At 43.6% G+C, this 14,309-nt stretch overlaps 1 protein-coding gene across 2 annotated transcripts; it reads right to left on the reverse strand.

Annotated features, from left to right (window-relative positions):
• Positions 1-111: 111 nt before the first annotated feature.
• LOC118431807 (centromere protein C-like) lies at positions 112-14,249 on the reverse strand. 2 transcript variants are annotated; one of them, XM_035843180.1, is made up of 13 exons: positions 14,031-14,249; positions 13,301-13,362; positions 13,058-13,140; positions 12,757-12,818; positions 12,145-12,593; positions 10,621-11,860; positions 10,032-10,409; positions 9,654-9,807; positions 9,324-9,494; positions 8,759-8,968; positions 3,740-3,883; positions 3,130-3,305; positions 112-1,417 (listed from the first exon to the last, which is right to left on the reverse strand). In XM_035843180.1, exons 1-13 carry the CDS (start codon positions 14,079-14,081, stop codon positions 1,247-1,249), a joined length of 3,351 nt encoding a protein of 1,116 aa, XP_035699073.1. In that variant the 5' UTR covers positions 14,082-14,249; the 3' UTR covers positions 112-1,246. The 2 variants fall into 2 exon arrangements, with proteins under 2 accessions (XP_035699073.1, XP_035699072.1); XM_035843179.1 differs by having other exon boundaries at positions 14,025-14,249.
• Positions 14,250-14,309: the final 60 nt, after the last annotated feature.

Here is a 14,309-nt window from a genome sequence, read left to right on the forward strand (position 1 = left end):
CTCTCTAAATCTGCTTCAGATATACCTCCAGTGTGATAAAAATAGAATTGTGACATTATTCAAGTTGTGATCTGAGGCTAACAGTCAATTAGAACAACACACAACAAGAACTAAGTAACATAAGCTTTAGTGAAAGTTAATGTTACTTATGCTGTGACATACCCAGGGAAAAAATTACCAAAGAGCAGTAAACATGAGGCATGAAAGCAAGGAAAACATGTGAAATGCCTGTGGCTATTTCTGAATCTAAGATTAGAAGACTAAAAACTAACAGAATGCATCAGCACACTTATTCTGCAATGCTATTAGTATGACAGATACTTGTCATTTGCTTTCTATCATAAGTACTCATAATACTGTCAAGAAGACAATGTAGATCAAGAGCACAATGAAAAAGGACATGTGTATGAAAATCATCAGAGGAAACACAAGGATCTAGACTGAAAAAATGGCTACTTAAATCAGTGTAAATTTTATTTTATTTCCACTTCCAAATGATACGAGACACCTTCTTTGATACAAACATTATCAAACACACCCCACCTTTTTTAATTTTTCACACAACAGTGCTAACTTTAACCTCACCCTGCTAATGTAGCTTTAGGGCACCCCATTGGAAATTATTATGGGGTCAAATAACAGGGTAAAGGTAAAAAAAACTACTTTTCAAACAACATCTACATTTATAGTATTCTAGTCTATGTTGTATGTTACTATATACAATAAGAGTAAACAACAGCCAAAATTCTTTATACAACTTCATAGGAATAATTTTAGAGCCAACTTCTGGTCACTCTCCCAATTCCAAAGACGCCATTATAGTCAATGTTTGCCGAGTTGGCTGTCTTCAAATGCTATGCATTTTATTAGAAATATCATTAATTGCTGCATTTGATAACACAAAAACTAAGCTACTATGAGTACATAATGAACTATCTCTAGTTTAAAACTTTGTCCCTTTAGTAATGCTTCCACTGGACTCCCATGAATCTGCAGGCCTGCAAAATGGAAGTATTTGTACCAGGGCTGTCTCCAGCTTAAATTTTTTTCTGTCCCACTCATTGTTTGGGAGCCAATCTGGTGGAATTTCCTGGTTAAATATGTCATTTTAAGCTTGTGAAAGTACATTTTCAACAGTTTCCTGTCATTTTTGGGATGGATGGGGTAAAATTATTTTCCATCCCAACAAGCAAACTTCTGTGCTGTGACGTAAGGACGGGTCCGATGTGACAACAGCCTGTGAGCTTTACTGTGCTGAGGGTTTGATCTGACAGAAGCAGAGCCGTGCACGGTCCTTACGCAGGTTCTTGATGTTGTAGGTGTTTCCTGCAGGGATCAGGAACATGTCTCCAGACTGCATCATGACGGTGGAGCGATGGATCGTCACTGCCAGCTTCCCTGTCATCACAACATAGGCCTGGGGGAGACACAGAAATTACCATACATGTCACAGCACCATGTGCAAAATGGAAGCTCTGAAGGGCCAACTACTGGCTTCTGGAAGAATGCATCACCAGTAGTTTGGTCATGACTTATGTTTGAATGACATCATTTGCAACATGCTGGAGTACATTGCATGTCCATTACACATGCTACTAGTACTAGTACCCTAACATAGCCATAGGGGGATCAGATCATAATCTTCAGGATATCAACAGAATGCTACATCAGTGTTCTCACCAGGATTTTTTCACAGCGTCAGGGCAGGGGTTCGGGGGCCGCCGAAGGCCCCCGGCGGGGTCCAGGGGCAGAGCCCCTTTGGGGGGCCCCAGGGGGGCGAAGCCCCCCTGAAGCTCTTGCATTTTAGGCTATTCAGAAGGCTTATTGTATCAGTTTTTAGGGGCATATCTACGATAATTGTAGCAGTTTGACGTAACGATACTTTGAGTCAAAGCATCAAAGACAACTAAAAACTCATAAACAACAAACTTTACTCAGCTCAACAGTACTCATAAATATTGTCCGGTTTGTCACCAACTTTTTCTAGATAAACAACTTTGACAGTCTCTGTTTCCATCGTATTTTTTTTCATCGTAAACAGAACAAAACACGCAGAAACATGTGCTCGGCACGGGGAATCCCCGGCCGACTTTCAAGTTCGCGATCGGCGGACGAATAATGCGTTCACATAAGAGGTGTTGGACGTAAAAACAACAAGAATACCTTTGCTTCCTTTTGATATGAGTTTTGGGCCCGCAAAATCTCCAAAAAGGCAGAAATTTTCGGGGTAAAATACGGTAAAATTTGCTCTAAAAATGGCGGTCGTTGCTGTTGTTTATCCTAAACCAATGAGATCGCTAGCTTCCCCTGACGTCACAGAGACGCATCAGATCTCGCGAGAATTTTTTGCGAGATTTTACGATGTTTTCGCCGCCATTACCGCTAGCTGCCTGCATGCACGCACGATGTTTTCGTCATTTCTCAACGCAAATTTCTCGATCTTTGGAAGGTTTTAGATGATTTACAAGTATACTGCAACATAAAAGGGAATGTATACAAGTGCTATTTTTGTGCAAGTCCAAGAAGCGTTTCTTGCCGTTCCGATTTTAACCGGACTTGAACCGAAACTTTTTACAAGTTTTGTGCCGGTTCTCTGTTTACAGTACAGAACGCACGCCGCGCAAGGGGCGGTCCTGGGTGGGGGCTGCGAGATAGCGGTACGCGGGGTGCTATAAAACACCTCCCTTCGAGCTGAAACTTCCTGAAACAGCGGAGGCGCGTGCTTGGCACGTGCTTTCGCATTTTTACTACGGTATTTTTCCAGTTTTTGCCGCTACGCTGGGTGAAAATACAGCGTAGCGGGCTTTTTACAGCGTCATTTTTCCAGCCCACAGCGTATCGGCCCGCTATGCTGAAAAGGCCTGGTGAGAACACTGTACATAGACTTGACTTTTTCAGAATAAAGGCATTTATATCTGTATCTATATAGCCGGTATAATCGCTCTTCGGCGTAACACACCAGCTTCAAAAATTTGTGAAAAAAAAAAGGATGAGGGACAAGACAGCATGAGAAAACATCCATACAGTTAAGAGGTCTATCACAACTATGTGAATAAAAAATAAGTGGGAGCCAAAGCAGCATATTTTCCCCCAAAATAGTGCCAAGCGTTATTCCCTCCCATCACCTACCAGTGTGTCGTTCCTGACGAACTGTGTGCCCTTCTCCTGTTTTGGCTCCAGGATGATCTGTCCCAGCCCAAACTGAGGCTGCCGCAGAGCCTTACACACCTTGATGCCATCCTCCTCCACCGCTGCCTTTCCCTGCGGCCCACGGAAGTCAAACATGCTGGACGTTTTCACGCAATCTGGAAAAATCAGAACAATACAGGTATATCCGAATCGCTTTGTGCAAGAGAAAGCCATGCTGAAGGCTTTAAGGTGTAGAGTGCATAGTCCAGTGGTTAGCGGCCCTGCCTCTGGAGCTAGAAGCCAGGAGTTCAATTTCAACTGTGTTGCTCACCAGACATGCACGCTACCTGAAAGGGCTGCAGTCCTTAGGAAGAAGCATTGAGCCGTGGTCAGTCTACTGTTCATTTGTGATTGTCAGAGAGAGTAAGGGGGATTTCCCTGGTACATGTACAGCTTGAGTACAAGTAAATTGTAAATATTGTATATTTTGTTTTCCGTAACCATTGGAAGAATAGCTCTTTAGTGAGCTAAAATGGATTGATATCACGTCCACATTCACTGCAGCCATCTAATTATCTTGATCTGTCTCAAGTAAAGAGCTGTTGCTTACCTACAAGTATCTCCTCCCTAGTTGCTGGGTTGACAACAGGGATCATGGGGTTTTCCACCTCCTCCCAGTCCCCGGGAACGTCCATGTGGGCAGACACGTTGGGAACTGTCTCTTGCTGGAGGGGCTGTTGGGGCTTGGAGGCTCCTGGGGAAAAAAGAAACATATATCTATTTGCCACAAGAAGTAAATAATTTTTTTATGAAGGACTTGTCAGTGACTTCCAGAGATGGTTTGGTCCAAGATGGCCGCTACCTAAATTTCTTAGAGAACATCCAGATCTTCTTCGGTGGTTAATTTAACTTATACATTGCCATTTTCCCTAGTTTTCACCTTTTTACTGCTAGTACGCTCGCCTCAGCGCACCGTACTCTTACTTTCTGTCAGTTTGTTGCCATTACTGATAATCTTGGTGAATCTGCGCCAACCTTCGAAGCGTCCATCTTGGTCCATCCGTCTACAGATTGAGTGGCACGGCGCAACATAGGTCCGCACCCTCGGCTAGTTGGGGTAGAGGATTGTTACTGGAGGTTTGTTTTTTGCTCATTATATCTCTGTGCACTTGAAAGTTATCTTAAATTCTCCTTCGGGCCAACCTCATCGCAACTGACGTTCCGATTGGGGAGGGGGGCAGTATTTGAGCCGTGCCATCTCAGCTGGTTTTGCTTTTCATTTGTGATGCGATATGAGACGGTGTCACATTGTTTTGCTTGACTGTGAATCGTAGACTATATTTAGCTGTAATATCTGTTGTTTTTCGTAAAGAGTTTGCTGCATTCCTGATGTGTATTGGTATGCAAATTAGGCAAAGACACTTGCTGGTTTCCAAACTGAAACGTTAATTGCATTACCGCCGGACTGGCGACAGAGTTGAGTTGTCTGAGTTGGCAAACCTTTCCTGGCTGTTGACAGTGCTATTTCTGCCGTTCGTGATTTTTATTCAACAAACATTTGAGAGGAAACAGTCCTCAGACCGGGATCCACCCGTTTTCTGTCGGTGGAGGTTTGCGCCTCAGACAGCGCCGCTCCATGCCCATGCAATGTTCAGCTAGTTTTGCTTTTCATTTGTGATGCGATATGAGACGATGTCACATCGTTCTGATTTATTGTGAACCGTAGACTAAATTTAGCTGTATTATTTGTTCTTGTTCGTAAAAGTGGTACCTAATTTCCGGCTGTGTATTGGTATGCAAATTAGTCAAAGAACCCTGCCGAACTTCAAGCTGTAACGTTAATTAAATTAGCACCGGTACCGCATGCAGTAGCTGTAGAAATAATTGTGCAATACGCTTTGAACTACCGTGTATCTGTTATTGTTTTCCTGTATGATTGCAAGTAGCACTAACTAGACCATGCTAGCTGTGAAAGGAGTTTGTCGTGTTGTGAAGGGGGCAGTAACCATTGGTCTTCCTGTGACATTACTTGCTAGTATACTACTGTTAGCGGTGTTACCACGGCCAGTTGTTCTCCCAAAATGGGATAAGAGTACTAGCATTGTAAACGCAGAGTCAGGAACATGGATTACTCAGACTCCCAACCTCGTAAAACTCAACCCTGGTCTGCTCGGAGTAAGGTCTCTTGCACCGTCAACTACTTGTACAGACAGGCGTAGGCAAACTGTTAACATTCTTGTTTGTACCACACTACTGCTGGCTGGAGATATTGCCCCAAACCCTGGCCCAGTTGTGGATGGACTGCCTCACTGGAGAAAGGGCCTGGTGTACGCCTTCTACAATGTGGTCTCTCTCTCGCGACATCTACATGAGATCCAGCAGTTACTCCTAAAGAATACCCGTATACATGTACTAGGGCTAACTGAAACTCGATTAAGTGACACCATTCCAGACACTCTCGTGGAGGTTAGCGGATACACCTTGTACAGGAAAGACAGGGACCGGCATGGCGGGGGTGTGGGTGTATATGTCAAACAGACTATTCCAGCCCAGCGTCGACATGATCTTGAGCAGGCGGACGTAGAGGTTTGCTGTGTGGACATCAAGCCAAACAAGGCCCGTAAAACTCTGTTGGCTTGCATCTACCGCCCACCCAAAGCTGGCTCTGAATGGAGGGACTCTGCAGAAGGACTTGTACACAAACTCAACGCAACTGCTGAAGAAGAAAATGCAGATGTCATAATCATGGGGACTTCAATTCAGACTTGTTAAAATCAACCCAAGCGTTGTCATCTGTGGAATTCCTAATGGGATTGTACCAGTTAGTACCTATCATACTTCAACCCACCCGCATAACTGAGTCCACAGAATCGTGTATTGACAATATGTTTGTAACAAACCCAGACCGCTTCAGATCAAGTGCAAGTGTGGCATGGGGACCGTCGGACCACAACCTTATCCTGGCCTGTGCACAAGCAGGAAGAGAGGCATGTGGTACACGCTGGTGTGAATACAGGTCTTACAAGCAGTACACCCAACAATCTTTTATTGATGGACTCAAGTCAGTTCACTGGGATACAGTATTAGACTGCACTGATGTAACGGATGCTTGGGATGCTTTTAAGGATATCTTCCTGAATGTAGCTGACAAATTCGCTCCGCTGTGCAAGAGGAGAGTGAGGGATAACAACACTGTTGCTCCTTGGATGACGGACAGGGTAAAAAACATGATGGGGCGACGCGACGCAGCTAGACGCAAAGCAATCAAAACCAAGGAGGGAAAAGACTGGGAGGTCTACCGGGTGATAAGGAACCAGACAACATCAGCAGTCAGAAAGGCAAAGAAAATCCACTTTGCTGAAGCTGTGACAGAAGCGAAAGGAGATCAAAGCCTCATGTGGAAAATTATTAACGCCTTCACAGGGAAATCCAAAGGGAAGTGTCAAGTTCAGAACTTGGCGAGACCTGACGGTACCAATATATCGGACCCCAGCGAAATGTCTGAAGAGTTCAATAGCTACTTCGCAACTTGTGCTACAAGCCTTGCCGATAGTATGCCAACCTCCCAGAAAGATCCTCTCCGACACATACCGGAGCCTAGTACAGAGTTCAGCTTTGAGTCAGTTGACGAATCGACAGTGCTAAGTGAACTTCTCAGATTGAAAGCAAAGAAGGCCACTGGGCTGGACAATATCCCCTCAAAACTGCTCAAGGACTCCGCCCCTGTCATTGTCAGACCACTGACACACATTTTTAACCTATCACTTGCCACGGGAGAAGTCCCTAGTGACTGGAAGACGGCAAAGATCACACCCATTTACAAGTCCGGTAATCGAACTAATGTGGCCAACTACCGTCCTGTCTCTGTACTGAGTGTAACATCCAAAGTGTTGGAAAAACTCGTTGGTAACCAAGTATCACGCTACATGGCCCAGAACAACCTTCTCACGGTATACCAAAGTGGGTTTCGGAGAAACCACAGTACTGCCTCTGCAGTTTTGAAGATTGTGGAGGATATTAGGTCGGCCAATAATAGTCGCCAGGTCACAGTTGCTCTCTTCCTAGACTTACGCAAAGCATTTGACACTGTGAATCATGCCATTCTGTTGAGTAAGCTCAAGAAACTGGGTTTTGATAGGGATGCAACAAAATGGTTTACATCATACCTCTCTAGTCGCTCACAATGCACTAGTCTGCAAAGTCAATGTTCAGAGATGGCTGCAGTCACCTGCGGGGTACCACAGGGGAGCGTACTTGGTCCCTTGCTGTTTTGTTTATATGTCAACGACATGCCACAGGTTCTAGAAAAATGCAAAATACACTTGTATGCAGACGACACCGCAATCTATTACTCGGCGGGCACGATGAAAGAGTGTGAAGAGGCAGTTTCCCAGGATATGAAGAGAGTGTCAGACTGGTTAATTGATAATAGACTTTCTCTCCATCATGACAAGACAAAGTCTATGCTATTCGGGGTTCCTCAGAAGCTGAGACATGTTGGGACAACAGTTCAGATCACAGACGGTGTTAACATTTATGAGCAAGTTAACACTTTCAAATATTTGGGCATCACTCTAGACCCATCGCTCCAGTGGTCAGCTCACATAACAAATATCACGAAAAAAATATTCAGTGGCCTCAGTGCAATAAGACGTGCAAAACCCTACGTAACAAAAGAAATATTACATACTATGTGTCAAACTTTGGTGTTGTCGCACTTGGACTACTGTGGCACGGCGTGGTTGCCAAGCCTTGTACAGGGCAAGAAAACACAAATGCTGCAACTCGACAGGCTGCTGTTTAGAGCTGCAAGGATGATTACAGGCCACACACTCCGGGATCATGTCCCAGTTGGTAAACTGTTAGCGGAGGCGGGGTTGGTGTCGGTGAGAAATCGGGCGGAAAAAATCAGTCTGGCCACAGTTTTCAATGCTGTACGAGGAAAAGCCCCTTTGTACATATCTGACATGTTCAGGTGGAAGTCACCACCAACTATAAGAGCTCGCACCCGCACGGCTGTTAAAATGTTCGCTGACTGGGACCCTCACCAGTTGAACTGTCCCGTAGCAAGCCTGAAGTGCTACGAGGGAAGCTTAAAATCTTTTGGCCCCCAACTGTGGAACAAACTGTCACTGAAGCACCGCAAGACTCTGGGACTGGTTAAGTTTATCAAGGAACTGTGAGGTCTAGATGGAAATGACAAGTGAAATTGTGAGTTTTGATATGTCGTTTTGTGGTTATGCACTATTGTATGTGTTATTGTAATATTGCAAAGTTTTAAATTGTATTTTTGTTTACCCAGCATTGCCTGAAAAACAGGTTGTTATGTACCTGAGTGTTACTGCTGGTAAAATAAATAAACTGAAACTGAAACTGTCCCAAGGATCATGATTGACGCATTTTTCGTTATCATCTGAGGAGCTTTGGTCTCATCATATCCATTTTTTATTATACTGCTGCTGGTCTACTCAAAGGAGGGCCCTACAATTAGGGAACGACTGTCAGGAAAAGGATAATGTTGCTGCATCTTTTTTGGACGCTCCAGGGGCAGACTACATACTTTGTGCTTTCTTTCACCTTCCAGGTCTCTTGTTCCTAAAACAAGGAAGTGGTTTTCAGATGCAAATACCTTTCCTGGGTCTACCATGCACTTTTGCTATCTGCGTCTTCTTGGGCCTTCGTCCAGTGTCCTTGATCTCTGGCTTTTGGACGTCCACCATAACACGGCCAGAGTTTCTCCGCTCGTATACAACCCTCTCGTGTTCCCACCATGCCAAAGGACGAATGCGGTTTCTCCTGGACCTACGCACCCCTGGCGTGTGGTCTTTTTTGGGTGAAACTGCAAAGAATGAAAAGAGTTGGCTTTTAACTTCTTCACCGTTTTGCAAGTCATATACAAAGTCACAAACTCCGCTATTTTTCAAGTGACAACTGATATTACCACTTAAGTTTCTAAGATAACTTAACCAGTATTTCATGTATATAGCTATTTTTGTTTGAAAAAGAATGTCAAAAATATCAGAGAAACAGGTCATTCCTTGAGATCTTAAACTTATGAGCCATATTCCAGACTGTGATCAAATAATATATGAGATATCCTAGCTACATGTATATTTATTTCACACTTCTTGTTTCCCCCTGAAAATCATCGTGAAAAAGGCCTGTTCTTAGCATCCAAGTTACAAGTTACTTACTGATGCGCAACTGTCTGGCTTCAGCAGCCGGCGCTTTCTTTGCAGCTGACTTAGAAACCGTGACATCAGCATAGTGTTTGGGGGACGTGACGGAGGCCCGCGGCAGTGTGGAGGTTGAAGATCGCGGCGTGTAGTTCTTACCGCCCTTCAGGATCGACCGTGATGGTGTAGCTGCAATGGATTGAGGAAAAAATTCATCATGAATAAGGGTCATTTATCTGCCTGCCATTGGGAAACTTATACTGTATCTTTTCAGTTACTATTTCTCCTATCACTGTGACAGTAAAAAATTTCTTGTCTAGAACAGTCCAACAGATTCTGTTAGCATACCTGATACAGGGACATCATCACCATTTGACAGACTGTGGTCATAGCTGTCTGTCCGTCTTTGCTTTCCTGGCCTCTTGGCACTTTTCTTGCCTCTTTTCTTCTTCGGCTCTGTGTTGTCTTCAAGTCTGGCTGACACATTTGCTTCTGATTGGATCTGAATGTAGGAATGTGTGATGGAAGATTTAGTAAAGCAAATAGCTTAGCATACAACCAGGATTGAAGGAAGGCAAGAAAAAATCTGTGAAAGAAAACAAAAGTAGCTCAAGTCCTGGTCCACCTATATTGCACCCCCAACTCAAGCTTACGGACTGATAAGCAGTTCTACAGCATATTTCATAGAACCTAATGCAGTAACAGAAACAAGCAGTAAACACTGACCTCGCTACTTTCATTAGTGGCTCGGGCAGACTGAATTTCTTTTCTTGGACGTCCTCTCTTCTTCTTCCGCACTTCGCCATCACTTGCTGAGCTCTCCTGTGCAGGTAGAGAGCTAAGATCTCTTGGACGCCCTCTGTTCTTCTTACGCACTTCACCATCGCTTGCTGAGCTTTCCTGTCCAGGTTGAGAACTAAGATCTGACGTTTGCAGATCCTCCTCAACAGTAAGACTGTCGTTGTTGCTGTTTTCCACAGGACTGACTTGCCGCCTTTGCTTTCCAGGCCTCTTAGGAACTGTACGTCTTTCCTTGGCCTTGGCGGTCTTTCTTCTCTTTGGTCCTGTACTTTCTTCTAGATTTTCTGTAGTTGAGTTCTGGATCTGAATATATGAATATGAAAAAGTAGATGGTAAATAAGAGGGAGTTAAAAGTGAATCAGGATTGAAGAAGATACACAGAAAACATTTCAGATAATGGAATAAAAACAATTTTGAAATGTCAAATTGGATTGAATTGGATTTGCACTGACAGAAGTGCATGTAATTATTACAGTAACAGACTTACAAAAACATAGCACAAGACAATACCCACCTCACTACTCTCATCTAGGAACTGGGAAGAGAGATTTTTCCGCCCTCTTCTCTTTTGAGACCTCTTCTTGTTTGACATCCTCGGGGAAGGCTGGAAAGGAATCTCCACATCTTCTGCCTCTTCTCTATCCGAGGGCAGCACAAAGTCCTGAGGACCACTGTTAAAGCTGTTAGAGTCCTCGTCACCTGCCTCCTCCTGCACTGGGGCACTTGGTCCCTCCCTGTGTGCATCATCAACCATTGTGTCCATCCTTGACTCTTGAGGCTCTGATCGTTTCCGTCTCTTCTCTGGGCTACTGATGCTCTGTGTTGTGTCATTTATCATTTTTGGTTGGGTTTCTGAATCCATCGCTTTGTTCTTCTTCCTCTTTCTTGATCGTTCTGCTTTCTTGTTTTTGACTGTCTCATCATTTGGGTTGTCTCCTTTTGCCTTCTTTGAGGGCTGCTGACTTGTATTTTTGCTTCTCTTCCCACCTGCAGTTGGCTCTTTAGTGGCCTGGCTCTCAGCACTAGTGTTCTGTCTGTTGGTCAGGTTTACTCTAAATCCCTTCAAACACAGAAGTGCATCATCATCATCATCATCATCATCTGAATCAACCATCTGGACCACTAGAGGCTGCTTCCTGACTCCTCTCACCTTCTGAACCACCTTCTTTGGGACCGTTTCCTTCTGATCTTTCTGTTTCTTGTTGGCTCCATCTGCTGAAATGCCCTTTTGTTCCTCCTGCTGTACAGTCCTTCCTGAACCATCCCTCTCACTATCTTCAGCCAGAACTTCCCTCTGTTGTCTTGCCTCATTCTCTGCAGCCCCCTCTTTCTCAGCAGCTCCCTCTTTCTCTGTAGCTCCCTCTTTCTCTGCAGTTCTCTCTTCCTCTGTAGTTTCTGGTGGTTTTGGTTTCTCTCTTCTCTGGCTCCTCCTCTTTGCCTCCTTGGCTGGAAAAGCCAGAACATCATCCTCTTTCTCTGCAGCTCCCTTTTCCTCAGTTCTCTCCTCCTCTCCAGTTCCCTCTTCCTCTGGAGTTATCTCTTCTTCTGTAGTTTCTGCTGGTTTTGGTACTGCCTTAGCCTTCCCTTTTCTCTGGCTTCTCCTCTTTGTCTGCTTGGCTGGTTTTTCACAAACCACAGCTTCTATTACTTCTCCAACTGCTTCCCTGTCACTGGAAGCTGTTTCTATGGTACTGACTGATTCCTTCTGGGCTGTGATGTCAGGAGAATCTGATGCTGCCCCTCCAAAAGTAAGTCTAAAATGACACAGAAAAGAAAACATTCAAAATACATCTAAATGTACATCTGGAGTGTAGGAGTAAGAAGCAAGCAAACAAACACCTTCCAACTAGGCATGATCTTTTCAATGAAAGGAAAACAGACAATCTCCTAGTGGATGATCATATATTGCTTTATGCTAAGTTCTAAAGTCAAAGCCTTGATAGACTTGAGTCTACTGGTCTTTGTGTAAAGTTGCCCTATGATGCTGACACAACAGTTATTATATTGTATAAACCAAAGAAGAAGCAAAATTTATTACCTTTTCTTGAGAGCAGCCACAGGTTTGACGACCGTGTTTGGGTTCTGGCTGCTAATCTTACTGATGGATCCTGAATCATCAGCTGTGAAGTTCATGGAGGACACGTCTGCGCTCTGCGACAGGACTTCATGGTTCGAGACAGGACTAGCTTCTGGCATGGCACCTGCAGAATCTGACTGGGCAGGGCTTACAGCAGAATGAGCAGGGGCTGGGCTATCTGCAGAGGTGGAGTTCTCTATAGGAGTAGGACTAGGGATAGGACTGATAACAGAAGAACTCACAGCAGGAGGAGGGATTTCTTCAGGGGCAGAGCTTACAGCAGGGTCAGGGTTATCAACTGGAGCAGAGTCCTTAGCAGGACTGACAGCAGGACTGGTAGAGGTGCGTGACAAGTCCCCGGTGTCTGGCTTTATGGGCGAAAACGATGACATCCTCCTAGGTCTGATGTCCTGGACATCAAAAAGACAAAAGAGACGTTGAATTGATACTATGAGAAACTACTTCATTTAATTCATAACTCAAGCTTTTTATTAATCAAAGGAAGGTGCTAGCATATTGCACAGCAAAGTGTTCTCTGCTTTTACAATATGCCGGAAAAAAACTTTCACTCACCTTCTTGGGTTTGGGGTGCTTCTTGGTGGAGGGCTCACTGATGGCAATACTCTCCTCACTCTCTGTAAAAGCAGACAAAAAATAAAGTGATGATCACTAATCTAGAAAGTGTGGTCATGTATAGCATAGTGAGGACTTCCCATGGCAATAATACACCTTCCCATTCTATAATATGTGAAGATTATACCTGCACAGCCCTCAATAGTTTACATGGACTGACATGTATATCCACAACACTCAATGAAAGAGCATGTCTCAAAAATAAACACAAATATGTATTTGAAATTTTCATTATACATACCTGTGTCCGAGAAGTAATCATTCACATCATCAAAGCCGTAAGCATCTTTCTTCACATCCTTCTTCATAACAATACCTGTACGTCTGGGGACAAACACAAGAAAATACCAGTAAGTTGATCAAACAGCAAAAAGTTTATACCTAAGCTTCAGGCAACAAAAACCTTGGTAATCGTACAATTTTACATATGTGTTTTTCTGGAAAAAAAGCAGACATAGGTGAAAGAAAGAGTAATATAGCCTACCGCCCAACTCTGGGATCTCTCTGCCATGCATACATCTTTTTGGTGAGCTGACGTCTTTCTCCCTGCAACATAGAAACATAACATTTCATTTTCATATATACTGAAGGGCATTGTCAATCATGATCTTAATGATAAATAAGTAAAATTGAAACGAAAGAGGACACTGACTTTCACTAATATTTTCAAATGCCAAACTTTAATTTTTGGTGGTGCATAATGGTTACAAATCTGTGGAGTGTGGATATATTTATACTTTATAAATAAATAAATAAATAAATAAATAAATAAATAAATTTATAATTTAGGCCACCTTGGTTTGATTATAATGGAAGCTATACATTAGTATAAGATTCAGAAAAGGGTGTACTGTGTATACCGTATGAGTGCTAACTGCAATAAGCTATATATTTTACACGCACATATTTACATATTTATTTTGTACAATACATACGCCCTCCAAGTCCAACTTTCACGAATCGCCACCCTACTATGTACTAAAATGCACTACCCTGCCTACTATATAGTATAACGAAAACCATAGAATGCTAAAACTCGCATATAATCAACAGTTGTTGTTGTTCAACAGGCACAAAAAAATACTTTTAAGCGTCATCGACTGCTCAGGGTGTCTTATCAGGTTGTCTTTTGTCGTCTTGGACTCTCACAACAAAATACGAAGCCATCTTGGAAGTTTTGGAGGGAACTGTAAGACAACAAAACTCACCATCGCCTCGCCTGTGTTGTGCAAAGGGCGTAGGGCACTGCGTCCTTTGTCACCCATGCTGATCCCTACTGCTTAGGCCACGATATATGAGAAAACAGAGTTGGAAAGCACTCGGAATTCGTCAAAACTCAATCAAAATTCACTGACAGGAAAAACACGAATGACCGCCAAACGGCAGCTTCATCTTTGCCGCTAAGACAGCCTCGTTTCAAATACTAAGTTCTGATTGGCTATTTGATATGCAGATTTCTTTATACGAAGCTCTGATTGGTTCTCATGCAACAT

This window comes from Branchiostoma floridae, chromosome 15, assembly GCF_000003815.2.
Source record: "Branchiostoma floridae strain S238N-H82 chromosome 15, Bfl_VNyyK, whole genome shotgun sequence".
NCBI lineage: Eukaryota > Metazoa > Chordata > Leptocardii > Amphioxiformes > Branchiostomatidae > Branchiostoma > Branchiostoma floridae.

Excerpts from the sequence above, each read along its gene's own strand:
- LOC118431807 (XM_035843179.1), bottom strand. The coding sequence starts at position 14,081 with ATGGGTGACAAAGGACGCAGTGCCCTACGCCCTTTGCACAACACAGGC. Across the intron at positions 9,808-10,031 it reads CCACTAATGAAAGTAGCGAG|ATCCAATCAGAAGCAAATGT; the intron begins GTCAGTGTTTAC and ends TCCTACATTCAG. Across the intron at positions 3,884-8,758 it reads GCATGGTAGACCCAGGAAAG|GAGCCTCCAAGCCCCAACAG; the intron begins GTATTTGCATCT and ends TTTTTTCCCCAG.